At 36.6% G+C, this 16,872-nt stretch overlaps 1 protein-coding gene across 5 annotated transcripts in view; it reads right to left on the bottom strand.

Annotated features, from left to right (window-relative positions):
- RALGAPB (Ral GTPase activating protein non-catalytic subunit beta) overlaps positions 1-16,872 on the bottom strand; it is a 66,377-nt gene that overhangs the window by 23,335 nt on the left and 26,170 nt on the right. For all 5 annotated transcript variants that reach the window (XM_032218814.1, XM_032218815.1, XM_032218816.1 and 2 more), the window contains 6 exons: positions 11,482-11,683; positions 8,359-8,526; positions 4,742-4,856; positions 3,957-4,104; positions 3,345-3,409; positions 3,091-3,223 (listed from right to left, as the gene is read on the bottom strand). In XM_032218814.1, coding sequence (XP_032074705.1) covers positions 3,091-3,223; positions 3,345-3,409; positions 3,957-4,104; positions 4,742-4,856; positions 8,359-8,526; positions 11,482-11,683 — 831 coding nt within the window. The remainder of the gene's footprint in view (positions 1-3,090; positions 3,224-3,344; positions 3,410-3,956; positions 4,105-4,741; positions 4,857-8,358; positions 8,527-11,481; positions 11,684-16,872) is intronic.

Below are 16,872 nucleotides of genomic sequence, written 5' to 3'. Positions count from 1 at the left end.
TCCATTATGTAGTGACAAAGTGAGTCTCACTTAAGTACATTACATAAGCCCTCACTCAAAAATCACTAATTAAACAAGACTGGTTAATACTATAATAAGCTGAAAAGTTAATTTCGCTTAACTTAGCTACCCTGAGGCTATGAAATGCGCTTTTTACTCTGGAAATACATCATGACTACTAATTTTAGGGAGCAAAGGCAAGAGATAGAAGGTAGAGTCTATAGGGAAGACTTCTAAATGATTATTCTTGTACATGTTGCATTTATTACGGCTTTATGCTGCTTTTTATTATTATTCGCAGAATAGTTTTAGTCACTGATGTGAGCCATCTTAAACAAGATAAAAAGTTGCCTCAAGCATGACAAGAACACTACATATGTATAAAGAAAATTAAGAATTTTAAGTTCAAAAGTGTTTCACAATCTTTTAGGTATTACAAGTCTTGCTATCATATGGTTTTTGTAAAAAAAAATCTTTCGCTTTGATCACTGGGCATTAATCTGAATCAAGGTTCTCTACAGAATGACATGTTCTAATAAAAAACCCTACTACTGGCATAGTTAACATTATGTGACTCCTCTGATATCTTGGCAGGGTCCTGGTTCCACTTTTCCCAACAGTACCTATTACTTTTGCTTCCTTATAGAGCAAAGCATATTTAAAAGCAGTTGAGACTGAAATATAATTTAAAACTTATGCTCAGGAGATATTTATATTTTCAGACAATTTCAGATTGAAAATTGCATATAAATTATTGGATTGGGTCTTTGAAAAAGAACCACTTTATTTTAAACTACTGAGTTGTTGAAAGAAGAGTGGCCTACAAATTGCTAAATGTAGCACATACACTAATAGAATCATTGTTAGGTGGACCAGGTGGCTCTCAAGAAAACCCAGCATGTCCAATAGGCACTTTATGCCATTTTCTGCCTGAAAACAACAAAACAACTTTTTCAAATCACAGTCACATGATCACAGGACGCTAGTTGTAAATGTGAGCCTGCTATCAACTGCCTGAAATGCAATTATGGGATTCTGTGTGTATGTGTGTGTGCAGTTGTAATTTCAAGGGTAGGTCAGAAGTAGCTTTTTAAGTATCTGTTGTAACTTCAAAGAATTGTTAAGCTCTGAGAACTACCTGTAATGGAAAGAATATTATTCCATATAGTTAAGATTTCATACTGACTTTATATATAATGTTTTTAATTCTCCTTTTTCTCTTCAGTTATTTTTGTCCTCTGTATTCATATGTTAAAGTAATGAAAAAAATTATTTTAAAAAGTATAATGCAATAACATCCTGCATTCCTCCATTAAAACACAGAACACTAGTCTACCTCAGTGAAATAATTAATTGTCTGACAAGTCATGTAGTAAGAGTAACTTATCTGATGCTTTCCCTAAAAGTGATGGTTTTACGTCATCATTAGTGGTAGAAAGCAGGGGTGAAATGCTCTGAAGTCTACCGGTTCACTTCACTACTGGTTTGCTTCGTGCGCACCAAATGCGTACTTTGCACCACTGCACACCGCAGGCGCTACTACGCAGCGCTGAAAAAGGAGGATTAAGAAGCTTTTTGCAAAGGTAAATAGAACAGTGAGGGGGGGAACAGCTGTGCTGCACAATTTAGTTTTGCTAGAAAGCAGGATTTCTTGCTTTCTAGTGAATATAAAACACGCGGCATAGCTTATTGTTGCACAGCTGATCATCGGAACTATCAGTTCACCCGAAAGGATAGCATTTTTTACTATTGGTTCAGGCGAACTGGTCCGAACCAATAGCATTTCACCCCTGGTAGAAAGGGATTCAGATGGATAATTAGATATGCAAAGAGTTGCTTGTCTGGTGAATTTATTACAAGTGCCTTCTGGGTTCTTAGGAAGGATGACTGGGACCTCTAACTTTATCAAAGAAGCTGATCTTCAACTGGTATTGGTTTATCAGATTCAGAAATCTGTAAACTCAGATAACAATAGCTTCTTAATGCATATGAAAACAAGCTTTTCTAGTCACAAGAGTCATTCCGACTTTTAGTTGCCACAGAAAAGTATGCCAGAATGTTCTAAATGAGACAAATATGTACTACTCTGCCAGGTCTTGAAGTGAGTTCTACAATGGTCTATGTAGTAGAATGTAGTAGAAACACATATAACACACATATCTGTGCACATACAATGTTTTATATACATCTGATTAATATTGATTAATGAATCTTGGGTTTCTCCGACTAGTTCAAGAACACAGTATACATTTAGTGCGATAAATACAAACAGAGGGGGTCAAAAAACTGAAATCAAAGCAAAGATTTGGAAATTGCAACATCTAGTGAAGTTATTTACATTTTTCTTACAATTACATCGACATTAGACTATTCCAACACAATACATGGGGCCACAAAAACTAGACTGAATATTATACACATTTAGTAGCATTCTGAAGGCTGTAAATAATGATCAGAATGAAATCAATATTTCAGAATGAAAAAGTAACAATACTGAAAGAGTGGGTGGGTGAGAAGCAGCAAAAATGAAATAGATAGAAAAACTATTCTAAAACTAAAAACCTCCAAAACCACGTCGCAGGGTTGATGTGGGGAAAAATAGGAGGCAGAATCCCTTGAGTTATACAAAATAAAGGCAGAATATAAATCTGCAAAGGCGCATATTTATATTCTGCACAAAAAAGCAAAAACACCAATTGTTACCCAATACCTTTTCCCCTCTGTCCCTTATAATGACCATTATTTATTTATTAGCATCATTTATATCTATATTTGTCCTCTTCCAAGACTCAGGATGCTTACAGAGTCATAAACTAAAATACATATCCTAAAAAGTTATCTGTGTAAACACAAAACAAAATAAACTAAACCAGATCGTCTTGAAAAGCAATCATTGCCCCCTCCATCACCCAAATACTTGCTGGAACAGGATAGAACTGCTGAATTTTGCTAGTTCACAAAAAATATGTGTTTTATCTTTTTTTTCCAATTAAAAAGTATAAATTATTTAAAACCTTGCAGACGCCCTTTAAATAAAATGGAATTCCTAGGCTAGGTTTTTTTTGCAAGGTTTAAGGTAGCCAATCTTACCATAATCTCTCAGCAGAGCTTGTGCGGGTCTCTCACTGTCAGGAGTTGTTGGCTCTGTGCTTCCTCCACTTGCTGTGCTAATCCCACTGTTAGTGCGACTGTGACTTTTCAGGACAAGATTCTCACCACCATTCTGTTAATTCAGAAAGCAGGCTTTGATGAGGCGGCTATTCTCAGAAAACTTTTGTTTGGTTATTGGATAATTTGCTTTGACTCGCCAAAACATCTCTTCTTAAAAATGAGAGAAATCTTACCGTTTCCATCTGGCAACCAATGGCTTCTAAAAGTGCCGAATCTTGCACAATGTTAAGCATTGCACCTGTAGAAGAAGATTTAAGATATGACAATATTTTTTCAGTTAACTTCAATGTCTCTGTGACCTTATTTCTAATGATATTTGTTTTCACTGCCATTTTGTGAAAATCTATGCAACAAATAATTCATTTTTTTTTTGCATGGGGAAGCATCACTCCCAATTTTTAAAAATTAGACATTTCTTTTCAGATTCACATTTACCAACATCAGACCATACAAATCTATAGAACTATGCTTACCACCATAGTAATATGTATCAATCACGTATAAACTCATTTTTTTTCTACTTGAACATAATTTCATTTTTAATTTCTGTAATCAATAGGATCAAATTGAAGTTATCAGAACATTACAAATATCATAAAAACACATTCACAAATTTTGAAGAACAGTTATTTATCACTCTAGCTCCTAAAACTGGACACCAATGAAAGAAAAAAGTTAACTCTTTATAATCTTCAGTAACTGAAATCTGCTCTTATGATCACTCAGATAACATGCACAAACTTTTCCCAAAAGCACCCATCTCATGGATCAAGTAGAAAAGCAACCTAATATCATCTGTGTGTTGTTGGGGTCTGTTTCTGTCTGCAGGGCTCCAATCAATATGTTCACAAGTCTCAGTTTCAAAGAAAGAAAGGTGACTGGTTTATCATAGGATGAACTTTCATCATTGCTGAATTTTCCTTCCAGAACAATCTGAAAAACATATTTGAATATAATCCTTATTCCCTTTCATGCGTTTAGCAACTATCTAATAACTTTCCCAATATATTATACTCCATTAAATGCAAGAAAGAAATATTGCTCAACAGAGCTATTAAATGAACTATAAGCTGTAAAACAGATACTAACTAGCAATTTTTAAAAAGTCAGTCTGTGCAAATTAAAGAAATATAATTAAAGTTCCAGTTATATTCAGAAACTTGTATTTATAGAACCGAGAATCGTAAGTATGAAACTCCAAAAGAATGGAGTGGTAAGAAGACCCCAAAAGAAGATGACAATAATCTTTCTGTATAGTAAAGGTGGGTCTGACATTTACTTAACTATCACACTATATTACCAGCTCAAGATGCAAAATATGTATATGATCCTGTCTATTTGAAATTATAATGTGGTATATGAATGTCCAAAGTCCTAAAGTATTTTATCTTAATGAGGTATTACTTGATACAAGAATATTTATAATAAAACTACACATTCTCATTCATTTTGTGAATTTATTTCTTTTCTATGTAATAACGGCATTTTTAGCACTTGGAAGCATCCTACACTACTTACTATCTTGGCTATGTTTAGATTATTTTTTTTTTTAATCCCTAAAATCCATTACCTCTGATTTGATTGTTCCAAAATGATGAGGAAGAGGCAACAAGGACAGTAAAATATTGATAGAGGCCCTTCTTAGTTCTGTGGGATTCACATATGTTTTAAATTTTGAGAGCTCCCTGGATAAAACAACAACAAAATGATACGTTTTTATGAAACCTTTTATGAAACTTCTATTTAAAAGCAAAAAATCCTATTTAAATGTGCAAGTGTAGCATTTAATGTTTGCTCAAAATTCACCCAAATGTCATGGTTTGCTGGTAGAAGACCCCAATTCATTCATTTTAATGGAAAAATTGAAGGCAGAAAACATTGAAATTCTTATTCAGCTTGAATACAGGTGATTTCATATCATTTATACCTGATGTTAAGGACAAGATGTTTAATTCTGTTGAAATACTCAGTGTTCTACCTCAGAAGATGTCAATATTTTAGATGGGTGGACTGCACAAGATTTTTTGGAGAACAAAGCATCTTAGTCAAATATAAGTTAGTACATTGTAAGCAGAAGGTCCAGGTTTCAATCTTTGTAGGAATGATAGTTGCCATAGGTTAGTGTTCATAGCACTGGGATAGATGAACCAACACTTATGCTATGCTTCTATATATGATATAAAGGTAACTTTACTCTCAAAATGATTAGAGTGATTTTTAAAACTTTATAACATAGCTAAAGAAGCCATATAAGACAATCCTTTCTTTAACAAATCTGCTTTAAAATCAATGCAACTATGTTTGACAGTTGTAGCTAATGTAATAATAAAATACACATTTCTTAAAAATGAGTTATTTACTTGGCCTATCAATACTGAAACTCAATAATAATTAACACAAATAGAAAAATATTATCTAGTGCTCCCAACTCTATCGATTTCTCTTATTCATTTTTAATGGGACCAAAATGCATAACATAAAATAGCATATCTTTTACTAAACATTAATATAACATGTATGCTACAAGACCTTCAGACATAACAAACCACATCCATAATCTTTCCCTTCTCTTTTGCCCTTTGATTTGTATTTCTGGGTTAATACAGGTAATCCTTGACTTACGGCCATAATTGAGCCCAAAATTTCTGTTGCTAAGTGGAACATTTGTTAAGTGAAGTTTGCCCCGTTTTACGACCTTTATCACAATTGTTAAGTGAATCATTGCAGTTGTTAAGTTAGTAACATGGGTGTTAAGTAAATCTGGCTTTCCCATTGACTTGTCAAAAGGATGCAAAAGGAGATTACATGACCCTAGGACAGTGATGGCTAACTTTTTTTCCCCTCGGGTGCCGAAAGCACGCGTGCTGTTGTGTGTGCTTGTGTGCCCACACCCATAATGCAATGCTTCTCCCACACACCCCATCCCCTGCACATCCGTGTGACGCCCCCCGCTCTCACCATCCCCCCGCGCATGCGCGCATGACCCACACTCCTGTGCTTGCCTTGCAGATGCGTGTGCAACATGCCCCCCTTTTGGCTTCAGATCCCAAAACAGCGCTGGGGAGGAGGGAAAGCGTTGGGGGGAACCTCCTTCTCAGCACTGTTTTGCGATGGGAGGCTTCTAAAAACAGCGCTGTTCTGCGGAGGGAGGACTTTCCCTTTCTCTGTGCTGTTTTGCGATGGGAGGCTTCTAAAAACAGCGCTGTTCTGCGGAGGGAGGATTTTTCCCTTCTCAGCGCTGTTTTGCAATGGGAGGCTTCTAAAAACAGCGCTGTTCTACGGAGGGAGGACTTTCCCCTTCTCAGCGCTGTTTGGGATGGGAGGCTTCTAAAAACAGCGCTGTTCTGCGGAGGGAGGACTTTCCCTTTCTCAGCACTGTTTTGCAATGGGAGAATTCTCAAAACGGGATGCTCCCATTTCTTTGTTCCCCTCAAACCGTCTCTTTCTCTCTATTCTCCCCCCTCCCCCCCCCCATGGCTCAGCGTGAAAAACTGGGAGGAACCATGCAGAGGAAAAGGAGGAAGAAGGGAGATGCTCCCTCTAAATACCGATCCCCTCTGCCTTTTTGGGGAAAGGAGGTGATCCCAGGAGGGGAAAGGAGGGGGGGTCCTTGGTGAAGCTCTACCCCCTATTCCCCCCATTCCAGTTAAGCCAGCCTTTCTAACTTCATTTGGGATCTTCTAACATAGGATCTTCCTTTACTCTCCTCGCCCCCTTTGCTGGCACTTTTGGAACTTCTCTTTGTTGGGCAGGCGATTGGGGGTGGGGGACACATGAGAACCTAACGCCCCCCTCCCCAAGCCAAGAAAAACATAGAGGAGGAAAAGTAGCAGACTGACTAGCTGAGAGCCGGGTGCTTTCATGCCTTCCATGTGCAAACCCTGCAACCCACAGCCCACGCAAATTGATGTTCTCTACCACCACCATCCCCACAACTCTGCTTATTGAACCTTCCTTCTTGTCCCCCCTCCACCCTCCACCCTCCCACCAAGTCCAAGCCCAAGCCCCCAAATCCTTTTCTTAAAAGCCCGCCGGGGCTCAGTATCTTCTCTGTTGCATTTCTCTTTTTATCTGTTTCTCTTTCTCCCTCTCTCTTTCTCCCCCATTTCCCTCTTTCCTTCCTCCTCCTTTTCCTTGCGTGGTTCCTCCCAGTTCTTCACACTGAGCCATTGGGGAGGGGGGGCACAGAGAGAGAGAGAGACAGATTGGGGAACCTTGGCCAAGCGTGCCAGGGAGCAAAGAGACTGGGGTGTCCCTTTTCACAGCCACAGGAACTGCAGATGTTTCGGCGTGTCTTTTTATTTGCTCACCCTTGGAAAGTTCTCCCTTTTCTCCTCCTTTCCTGCCTGGCTTTGCAGGCACCAACAGCTGCGGGCTGTGAAGAAGGAGCGTCGAGCCCTGTATTTTTGGGGACGAGATGATTGAGGGAGGGGGGAGGGAGGAAGGCATTTTGGCAAAAATCTTTTATGCCACTCTCCTTTTGTTGGATTTATATTAATTGTCATTTCTCATCCTCTAAAGAATTCCTTCCTTCCACCCCCTCAGGAGAAACGGCTGTGGAGAATCAGGGGTGGCCAAGAGTAGGAGATGAAAAGTCCTACATGCCATCCTGAAGTCTCTGGAGGGAGAAAAACAGCCAAACATGCAAACCGGACGTTTGTTCCTGAACTTCCGGTTTGTGCGTTGGGTTGTTTTTCGCCCTCCAGAGGCTTCAGGAAAGTCTCCAGAGGACGAAAAACAGCCAAAAATGAAAGCCAAAAACAGCTGGCCAGCGCGCACATGCACACTGGAACTGACAGGGCAATGTCTCGCGTGCCCGAAGAAATGGCTCCGCGTGCCAGCTGTGGCACGAGTGCCATAGGTTCACCATCACGGCCCTAGGACATTGCAACCATCATAAATATGAATCAGTTACCAAGCATCTGAATTTCATTCAGATGATGGAGGGGTTGCTGCAATAGACGTAAGTGTGAAAAATGGTCATAAGTCACTTTTTTCACTGTAATTTTGAACGATCGCTAAATGAACTGTTGGACCTTTATGCTTTAGAATACAGAACAGCCTTCCTCAACCAGATACTTTCCAAATCTGCAGTTTGTAGAATTCCTTGACAACATGGTAATCCCACTAATGTGGTTCTGAAAATATTCAGCAGTTTAAAAACTGATATGAATGTTATCAATTTACCTGTCAGGTAAGATAGTTTCAAGTGCTGAAATGAAGTAAGGAACCAAGACATCAATCCCCTTCAAGTCACAGCAGAACAAGGCAGGGGAGTTTAAGATGACACTAGCCAGAACTGGGTGGCAAACAGAATCAGCTATCTGCAGTCCCTGAATTAAAAGCATGTAAAACCTGGCAGAAAAAGAAAAACGTAAACAGTTATAGGAAAGTAATACTAGCAAATCAAGATTATTTTAGATGGTCAACAGCAAAGAGAAATTTGGCATGTAATAGTGAGGCATCATGAACATCTAAGGCATCTGCTACATTTTTCTGTTTCAAATGAAATGTTGAAAATTAACATGCTTGGTTCAGTCTTCCAGATGTTTTAATCAGTTATGCTGAATTAAAATATCAGTTATTTATTGCATTTATTTATTTTCCCTTCCATTCAATCGTGTGCTATTCTCAGTGACTTGCCTGCAGCTTTCTTGACAAGATTTTTCAAAAATGGTTTGCCATTCCCTCCTTCTTAGGGTTCTGATACTCGCCCAAGTTCGCCTGGATGGCTTCGTGCCTACTGCAAGTCAAGAACTCATGGTCTCCAGGTTTCTAGCCTGGGGCCTAAGCCACTACACTGAATTGTTTCATATTTATATACCACTTTTATTTATATCCCATCTTTATTCTGAGAGCTCAAGATAAGTTAAATCTCCCTATCTACATAATAACTATGAGGGATTGGACTGAGAATGACTGACCAAATCATCCAGTAAGCTGCCTAGTAGAGTGGGGATTTGCACCTGAGATTTCCTTCTTCTAGCTAAAAATCTAACCACCAGGGCTACCCTACAGTTACTATGCTGGGATGGCATGGAAATCTTTCAAACACGAGTAAATTACAATTGAAACCCAAAAGAGTATGTCTATTTAGCACATCATGACCTATTTTTAGAATACTAAAAATAAAAAGTAAGCGTAGGTTCATCTGAGCTGAAGTCATTTACTGATCACCAATATGAAGGAGTAATTTAAAATACTATATTTTCTTTACTACAAAAAGACTATTTGATTCAGGGACTGACTACTTACACTTCTGTCCCTACATGTAAAAAAATAAAACTCTCCACATTAAGCTATGTGCAGAATTACATAACACAAATAAAGCAAAAGCACCATTACAATTTGAACCCCATGAGAGCTTTTCCTCTCTCTTAGAAGTTACATATATTATGTTACCTGTTTCTCACCTATAATAATCAATGATGCCAATTGTATAAACATGCCAGTAGTCACAATATGCTACCATGCATTACAAAAGGAGAATGGGAAAAATGAGTATTCATTTGCTTTCATAGCCACAACCATGTCATTTGAAACATGTATTCTGGATTAACAGTTTCACATTTCAAATAAACTTTCTTTCTTATAAATATTATTAGAAGAGTTTCTGCCAAACAAGTGAAGAATTGCTACTTGCCTCGAAGCACCTTTTAAGTAATGGCAAAAGTTATTTGCAAGTTTGTATGGCAGGATAAAAAAATAAGATTTAAATATAAATGGTGCAAGATGCTAAAGAAAGAGGTGGGCTAGGATTATCTGATTTAATACTGTATTTTGCTGCCTATTGTATGGATGACTTTGAAATGTGGGAGGTAATTGGAGTTGGAATGACATGATTTGACATATGGGTGGCACAGCCATTTCTGGTATGACAAAGTTAAGGTTAATATAGATTTTAAAAATCATTGTATTACATGAGTCATACTTTGGAAGAGGTATAAAGCAAGACTGTCCAAATATTCACACAAGAAGTTGTGGTTTTTTTTAAAAAAGAGAAAGGATAGTTACACAAACCTAGTTGTCCTATGCTGGTTTATTAACTTTTCTTCAAGGAAAACCTAAATTAAAAACAAGGGAAAAATTGGAAACAGGAGGTCACACTTGTCAATGGTTTGCTTATGCTCAATTGACAGAAAGATTTAAATTGGGCAAGAATTATGATTTTATAAATGAGTAAACTGATTTTGAATTGGGTTTGTGTTCTAATGATGAGCATGTTATTGATAAGATGTATATACCTTTATTGAAATTGAATATGGAAGATGTTAAAGATTGTATGATTAAGTGGGTCAAAAATTTCTGGATGCAATCTAATGCTTATTCAATTTACATTGAATTTTAATGTGAAAGAATTTTTCTAAGATGATGTACTTTTGGTGCTTAACTTCTGATAAATGGTAAAATATGTATAAAGTAGTGTCAAATATATGTCGGAAATGTAATAAATGTGAAGATACTTTTCATTATTTTTGGTGGACATATAAGAAAACTAAGAAATATTGGGATCAGATATGTACTTCAATTCAGAGAACTCTTAAAATGAATTTATAATTGAAACTAGGGTTTTCCTTTCAGGCCTTGATGGATAAATAGATTGAAAGAAATCTTTGTATATGCCAACAGTAAGGAGATTTCCTATACAAAAGTGGAAGGACTTACAAATTCCTACAACAAAAGAATGAAGAGTGAATTTCATGGAAATGGCTGAGATGGCAAAATTATGGACATTTTGCTTAATACTAAAAGAAATGAAACTTTAATTTTGGAGTTTGACAATTAGAATTGTTTATGATTAAATAAATAGTATTGTTAATTTTAGAGCTAGAGATTAATATAGTTTACATTTGCATTGGTATCAAAAAAATTGGATATAATTCTTTTTCTAATTCTTTTCTTTTTCTTTTCTGCACTTCTATTTTTGTTCTCGAGCTTTCCTTTTTCTAATCCTTTCTTTTCCTTACATTGCATCTTATGTTGCAGTCTAATAACGTTTTATGGGAAAAAGAGAAAAGAAAAGAATTGCTGCTTTCCTTATTGTTGTCATTATTACACCCTCTTCATATGAACGTTTTCCTAAAGTGGTGTGGAAAGCATGTAATGAGGAAAACTGTATTTTATTTGCTTAAAAAAAGATGAAATCCTTTTTTTACGTACCCAAATTGATAGGACGCACCTTAATTTAAAATTACTTAATTTAAAATCCAATCTCTAAAGTGCCCAAACATTAAGAAGCTGAAAAACCCCTTCATATGTAGCAAAGGTATATAACAGTATATTTGAACAATTCAAAATGTAAATCAGTACCGAGATAAGTAGGCGGGTAGTATATCTTCTCCGGTTTTCTTGCTACAAAATATTCTACAGAGTGTTCCACATGCCTCTGCTCTGCCAGATTCATAGTTGTCAGAAAATTCCCCTGCATCAAACATAGGATTGGAAGCCACAGTCTCTGTAGACATTTGTGAACCTTTCCTGCGAAACTCCATATTTGCTTGTGTTGCTATAGCTAAAACAAAAAAAAGAAGCACAGAGTTTCATTACATTTGCAAACATATCCAATAGGCTCATGGGATCCTGGACACAAAGATCATGTCAAATTTAGTAATCATAAAAAACATTATAGTTTACTGCATTTACGTTAATGCCTCTGTTTATAAAGCATTTAGGGACTATGACTTTTTAAAAGAAAACTATTTCCTTTTCACCTTCGCACATAAGTAAATCATCTCCTCCTTCAGCAATCCATGCTACCCAAGCGCAGAAGCCTCTGCTCCATTCACATTCTCAGCCAGATGCATCAACAAAAGCCCTGAATCTTGTTTTACAGCAATGTATTAATTTTCCTTACTCACTATATAAAGCCTTTATGTCCTCAAAAACATGACCTGACCTTTTAACTATCCAGCAAGCTCTCGGGTTCCCAATTACTTCTCCTTTATCTTTTGCCACTATGGTGAGCCTGCACTGGAACTAGAAATAAGGATGCAGGCAGATGCCAAATTCCAAATCATGTCTATGGAAAATATTGCTTCAAAAAAGCCAAGAGATATATTTCTATGGCACCAGAGAACATGCTCAGAAGGAAATGCCTTCCATACATGTTTCAATTTTTTTCTCCTATAGTTGTTTTGTCTTCATCAAGCCTGCTTTCCAGAAGTATGAGTCGCTTTTATGAGATGCACAAGGGATGGTATGGTAAAGGTGACCTGAGTGCTGAGATGGAAATTCCTGCATGCTTATGAAACTTTTGGTGGCATGGATTGAGGAAAAAAAATTCAATACAGTTTAAAATACATCAGGAAGCTACAAGGAGTTCACTCTCCTCTTTCTGTGGCTATATTTTTTCCAATAGGCACTGAGCATATTTTATTCACAAACCTCTACTGTCATTAATGCTCTCTTAAAACATGTAACTGTTCAATTTCTTCCAGCTGTCAGCCAGAATGTCCCCTACCCAATTCCTTTATTCCAGGTATGTTAGGTGAATTCTAGCAAATATGAACAGTTTAAGATCATGCAGATGGATGCTGACAAAAAAGAATAACTCCAGTACTAGAAAAAAGCAACTGTTAGTCCAATTCTACCTTATTTAGGGGAATGGAAAAATATATTTTACAGCGTAATCCTATGCCAGCTTCCTCAGTCTCACTGAATTAAAAACTCAAGTTACTTCAGAGAAAGCTACATAGGATGCAGCCTACGTCAACTACAGTCTTACAAACAGAAGCTCTGCCCATGCACTGAATGTTTATTACTAACAGATTGGTAATTTGGAAGAAATAGGTTAAAATAAATTTTATTGTCTTTTTTTTTTAAAGATAATTTCTTCAATAATTTTATTTTGGCACAAGGTAACTAAATCCAAATCTTTATGTGTCTTCCCATGAGCCGTTTTTTGTCCTGAATAAGCTATCCAGCATATGTTATATTGGGGTGGGGTGGGGAGGAAAAAACTACATGCAGAATGCATACAAATCAAAACACCAGATCTGTGTAAAAGAAGCTTTATGGGAAAAAAACATGGTTAGTGCAAAATTCCTATAATTCATGACACGAACACAGATTAAAGTACGGAAAATGATGGGACTAATATCAGGCAGATTTGCTTTTGCCAACAATCTTCCCCGCTTAAAAAAGCACACACAGCTATTTGTCTTTCCCATGTAAAGAGCAACAGCTACAAGGAATGACAATGATACAAATTTAAAAAATGTGATTATGAAAAAAAGAAAAAAAGAAAAAAACATGACTGCAATTAAAGAGAAGCTACTAGTTCCTACTTACAAGATTTATAAGAAAGAAGAATTTGGATAAAAGATGCTGCAAGATAATAGAAATAAAATGGAAGTAAATCAAAGGACAGCAATAGTTATAAAATACTTTAAAATGATGAAACTGTAATAACAAGTTAAGTTTAGGGTTTGAAACATATAATAAAAGCTTATGATCTAGCAGGCTTGTTAAACACATAGGAAAGTAGCATTACGGTTCAAAATTATGATTTCATGCAGAATTTTGAAAGATTTAAAATACTGTCATGCATTGCATGTATTGTACATTTAGTTTTACAATATTATTCTGAAAGCAATTTGCTTTTATTCATATATCAGCAAATGAAGATCTACACTATCAGGAGATCATAGAGAGATGGGAAGAAAGAAAATTTACTATTTGTTTATCTCACATCAAATCAATTTCTTTATTTGCAGTTTCCACTGGGATGGCAAAATGCTTTAGTAATCATTTAAACCCTTTCTTCGGAGAAAAAAAACCCCAATAGAATAAATTTTTATTCAAGGTAACCAAATTACAAATCATCTGGGAAACAAACAGACTAGGAAGGGGTTCATAAGAAATCCCTTTTAATGGAAAGGGTAGTTAAGCATCTTATTTGACTCTGAGGATCATACTGGAATTAATTAATTTGTAACTATGAAGATTTGTGTGGGAATAGGAATGTATTGTTTGTTTTAAATTAAAGCTGAAACAAATCCAATCATTACTTATGTGCTGTAAAGTATTTTGCATAAAGTAGTTCCTGCATAAATCAAATTAATTATGCCATCATATCCACTGATAAAACAAAAATGTCTCAAATCTTAGAAAAGCCACTTCCCATATGGTTTAATACTTCCCCAGCAATCACTCATTTTAGATAAGGCAACACATCTAATTTCTCTGTGTTGTACCAAGGGCTGCTTGAAGCCCTGAATAACAACTTGAGAAAAATTGAGGCAAAAAAGGAGAACTTTTCAAGCTTTCTCTTCAAGGGTTCTGCAATCTGTAGCTGCCTTTTCCACACTTGTTATCTTACTTTAAGGGGACTTTTTAAGTAACCCTTTATCCATTTTCATGTTAACATTTTTGCTAAAGATATATCTTTATCTATATTCAGATTCAAGACTATCTAAAAATAAAATTTTCCAGCAACCTATTTGCTTTTTTAGTATAGAGTGGAGGGTTTGAACAGCAAATCTTGAAGCAGAGAATGTTCTTCCACAAAGTACATATTTGTGCAAAGGACTACTTTCAGCAGTGCTTCAAAGTAATGAAATAAAGTACTGAAATTCCAATATTGGCTATTCAAATTACCTTTTACAATAAGCAACTAAACATAGGAAGACTCTTTCACCAAATCAAAAGATTAAACTAACATAATGTTTCTATTTTAAGAGAAACAGGAATAGTAAAATATAGTAAAATCCAACCAAATGTAGCAAACAAAGCTAAAAAAAAGGATAGAACAGGGGAAAATGGTTCAAAACTAGACTCAAAAATTCATGTGAATCTTTATTAGTTTATACTGTCCAATAGGTAGTTAAGCCTACACAAACAGAGACATGACACTTGAATGTTGAGAAGTTACATAAAGGATAGACATTCCTTCATTTCTTTACAGTACCTCGAATGGCCAGCAATTCCTCTTGTCTAACAACAGTTAATTATTCACTCAGTGAATAATTCTCATCTGAATCTGTCTATCACTTCATAAAGCAAACAGTTCACAGTATCCACTTAGTGCAGTTTTGTGTATTTGAATTTAGCAGTAGCTCTGTAGAGCTTTAAACAAGGGTTTCATTCATCTGAAATAGACAGATAGCCCACTCCCATGCCTTGAAGGGCTTTAAAGATTAAAACCAGCACCTTGAGGTAGACCCAGAAGCAGACTGGCAACCAATGCAGCTTAGAGAAGAGAGATGTAACATGCACTGTTGAAGGAGCAAACTGTACCAATTGATGTTTCTGGGTATTCTTCAAGGGCAACCTCATGTACAGCACACTGCAGTAGTCTATTCTGGACTTGATTAAGGCATGAGTAAGGCCTGCCTCATCATCATCATGAGCAAGAAATCAGTGATGAAAGTCAACTGGGATGGTGGAGTGCAGGGAGGCAGGAATATTGGAGCACAGGGTAGCAAGGGATTGGGATGGCTGTGGCTCCTTTTGACTGCTTGGGGAGTTGCAAAATTCTGGGGCTTTTTGCCATTCCATAAAGGCAAGGTAAAATGAAAAACAGCCAAAAAAGCAGAGATTTGGGGGTGGGGGCAAGTAGGGAGATGGGGAAGTTGAAGGCAATTTCTTATTATGCCTCAGGGTAGGGATGGACCAAGCCTGGAATAGCTTGGATTGGAATGAGTACTCCGGTAACAACAGTATTGCTGGGATTGCAGTGGCCAATCAATTGGTCTCCAATGGAAGAGAATATATGTAGTTCAGAGTTGAACTGTGAAGTCCTTGGTGCTTTCTGTGTTGTTTTCTGGGTAATATCTTCAGTGTAGAAGGGAACAGGGTTTGCTTTGTGTTTATGTACAGTAGTTCAGACCGCCCAGGTAAACCAGACAGGAGATACCACTAGATGACCTAATTTTATTTTATTGTAAATAACAGAATCTTGCAAGTCTGAAAATAGAACTTTCCTGCCACCACTTTTAACTCCTTAATTCATCAGAGCGAGACCTTTCTCAATTTTTTCCCTCTGACTGGGAGCTCCTGCCTCTCTTGTCTGATTATTTCCTAGACAGCATCTCTATACCCTGTCAGTGGGGATATTGTTTACTTCTTGGTATTTTCTGGATTTTGCTATTGTTTATTGCTTGTTTACTGGTAAAAGGAACCAAGACAACAAGAAGACTTCTTCGCCAGCAATCAATACCCAGATAAACAAGGATATATGCCAGGATTAACACCAAACAATTAAGCACTAAACAATGATCAAGGAACTATCACCTCAGACAAACAATCATATGGATATATATAATTTGTGGCTAAGGCAGAAATAGAACTAATAGTCTCTTGGGGCTTTGGAGGGAGGGATACTAAGGTGGGGAGACTAAAATAAGTATAATGAAAGCCTTGGGATAAAATGATACAGAACAGCAATATGAGGTGCAGAACTCTGTATGATACAGTTGCATTCAAAAATGAAAAGCAGCTACAGAATCTCAATGGTTGCTTTATAAGGATTGAAACTCTGAGGAATGATAAGGCACACATGGAAACAACATAGTTCAAAAGGACAAGAAAGAAAACTTCAGATTACAACAGGAAAGAAAGATGGCAAGAAACGAGCACAATAATTGGGGTGAACAGTGAGTGCTTGAACCATTAGAAATTCTGAGGAATTTTGAGAGAAGTGAGAATGGAATTGTGACCAAACACTTTAATCTGAGAAATAAAAGATTCCAGATAGTTCTT

This window comes from Thamnophis elegans, chromosome 5 (assembly GCF_009769535.1).
Source record: "Thamnophis elegans isolate rThaEle1 chromosome 5, rThaEle1.pri, whole genome shotgun sequence".
Classification (NCBI taxonomy): domain Eukaryota; kingdom Metazoa; phylum Chordata; class Lepidosauria; order Squamata; family Colubridae; genus Thamnophis; species Thamnophis elegans.
This window is presented reverse-complemented; position numbering and strand designations above follow the sequence as displayed.